Source organism: Photinus pyralis, unplaced genomic scaffold (assembly GCF_008802855.1).
Source record: "Photinus pyralis isolate 1611_PpyrPB1 unplaced genomic scaffold, Ppyr1.3 Ppyr1.4_LG2, whole genome shotgun sequence".
NCBI classification, from domain to species: Eukaryota; Metazoa; Arthropoda; class Insecta; order Coleoptera; family Lampyridae; genus Photinus; species Photinus pyralis.
In genome coordinates, this window is record NW_022170403.1 from 4,364,499 (window position 1) to 4,366,370 (window position 1,872).

The 1,872-nt window shown below is 33.6% G+C and overlaps 1 protein-coding gene across 1 annotated transcript; it reads right to left on the bottom strand.

Moving 5' to 3' along the window:
- Positions 1 to 373: 373 nt before the first annotated feature.
- Positions 374 to 1,604, bottom strand: LOC116164891 (U-scoloptoxin(01)-Cw1a-like). Its single transcript, XM_031479138.1, has 3 exons — positions 1,205 to 1,604; positions 736 to 855; positions 374 to 686 (listed from the first exon to the last, which is right to left on the bottom strand). Exons 1-3 carry the CDS (start codon positions 1,265 to 1,267, stop codon positions 501 to 503), a joined length of 369 nt encoding a protein of 122 aa, XP_031334998.1. The 5' UTR covers positions 1,268 to 1,604; the 3' UTR covers positions 374 to 500.
- Positions 1,605 to 1,872: the final 268 nt, after the last annotated feature.

Below are 1,872 nucleotides of genomic sequence, written 5' to 3' on the forward strand. Positions count from 1 at the left end.
AAATAAGAAAGTAGTAGCCTGTAGCTTCTACATCTGCTATGGAAATTCGGATGCTTATATCACCATATTCAACAATAATGTAGCAGAAGGCAATATTTCATTCCCGATTATATTTTGGTTACCATTAATTTAGTATTAGTTACTAAGCCATTACAACTAAGTAGTGGTGCTTTATGCCCGAATGATATGCAATTTAATTATGTGCAATATCGTATTGATGGTACTTTCGAAAGAAAAGAGAGAGTGCATTAGATTGAATCAAATACAGCACAATTTGTATATTATATAGCACCGGTAAGAAAGTATTAGGTAATCAAATCTTTCCCACAGGGAAACGGGATTGTTAACGTGCCTGTTTACGTTTTACAGTTGCTAAACGTAGACATTCAGTTTATTTCAATTAAAATATTATGTACAATACAAAAATTAAATAAAAATAATAAATAACTCTTAAATATGAGATGATCAGATCGATCTTGGTGATCTGGCGTGAGTTGTCGTTACTGGGGCGGAGGATTGTACCCCGGTATTATGTACAAGTCTTCATTAATTCCGTACAGATTTTGAACACCCGCACAATCTACGTTAAAGAACCAATCGCAAACTCTAGCAAATTGGTTAAAAACGGTTCCATTAGGGCACAGAAAACTGTACTGGGGACCACCTGGTACGCACCAATGCCAAACCTGGAAACAGTCTAAGTTGTAGCACAGAATTTCGACGATTTTCACTAACTTGACACTGAGCTTCTGGATCGCTGTAGTATCCCGGAATTTTTTGCTCGCATGTAAATGAAGTTCGTGGTATTTCATTATAAGTGGGATAATCTTGGCCTGGTATGTAACCATCGAGTTGCTGAAACAAAATTTTTGTAAACCGAACACAACAATGCATGTTATGGTAATTATCCATGTGTGAATCCGCGCACATAAATGGATTGTTTTCAGTTTATGGCACTCTATAACAATAGATTAGCCAGTAATGTTAAGATTGGGCTTCCGCTTTTAAATAATAACATTTCCTGTAACTGACCATTGAATGAATCCTGCACTCATTTTAGATAAAATCTGGTATTTGATCAGCAAGGTTAACTTAAACCACCAAGTAAAAGTTCTCAATTGCCAATATTAACGAAACTAGTGCAATTCGTAAACTACAGTGCGCTAAATTTTGCAACAACAAAAAAAATTGAGTCATTACTTACACATAAAACTAGTTGAATTAAAAATCCTCCTAAAGAAATAATGGCCGTATTAAGAAACTTCATGTTTAACAATCACAGAAAACTCACACAAATCTAATTAAACAAAAATGAGATTAACTAAATTACTGTAACACATTTAAGCCGAGCGTTTTTTTTCGTATTTAAAGTTGAAAGATCGAAAGGTAAAACAATAATGCGTCTTCTAATTGATGACGGCTTTTATATGTGGGAGATCTTAACACAGATTAAGTAAGAATCTTCCGAATCAGTGTGATATAGGTCTTCATCCATTCTCATACTTTCTGTTATTTACCTTGTCACGCCAATTCTGTTTCAATAAATACGTATTTGTTGATTTGTTACACTTTTTAATAATCGGCCTTTTCAAATGGTAAATTATACAATCGTTCGCGATCTAATTTTATAGCATCTTTCCTAATAGCATTCATATTTCCTGTATATGATTTAGCATTTGGATGTTCCGTAGGTAATTTGCGCCCAAATGTTTCCTGTCAAAAGTGGTAATGATATAGATTGATACAATTATTATTATCACAGGTCCTGTTTGCAATTAGTATTTATAATAACCACCTCATTTAACATCTTTAAAAGTTGGTGTGTGAACTGTGAAGTTAGCAAAGTTGTTCGTAAGTATTGTAATTTAAATG

Coding starts and splice junctions, on each gene's coding strand:
- LOC116164891 (XM_031479138.1), bottom strand. CDS start 1,267: ATGAAGTTTCTTAATACGGCCATTATTTCTTTAGGAGGATTTTTAATT. Junction 856..1,204: donor TAATTCAACTAGTTTTATGT/GTAAGTAATGAC, acceptor ATTTTGTTTCAG/CAACTCGATGGTTACATACC. Junction 687..735: donor ATCCAGAAGCTCAGTGTCAA/GTTAGTGAAAAT, acceptor GACTGTTTCCAG/GTTTGGCATTGGTGCGTACC.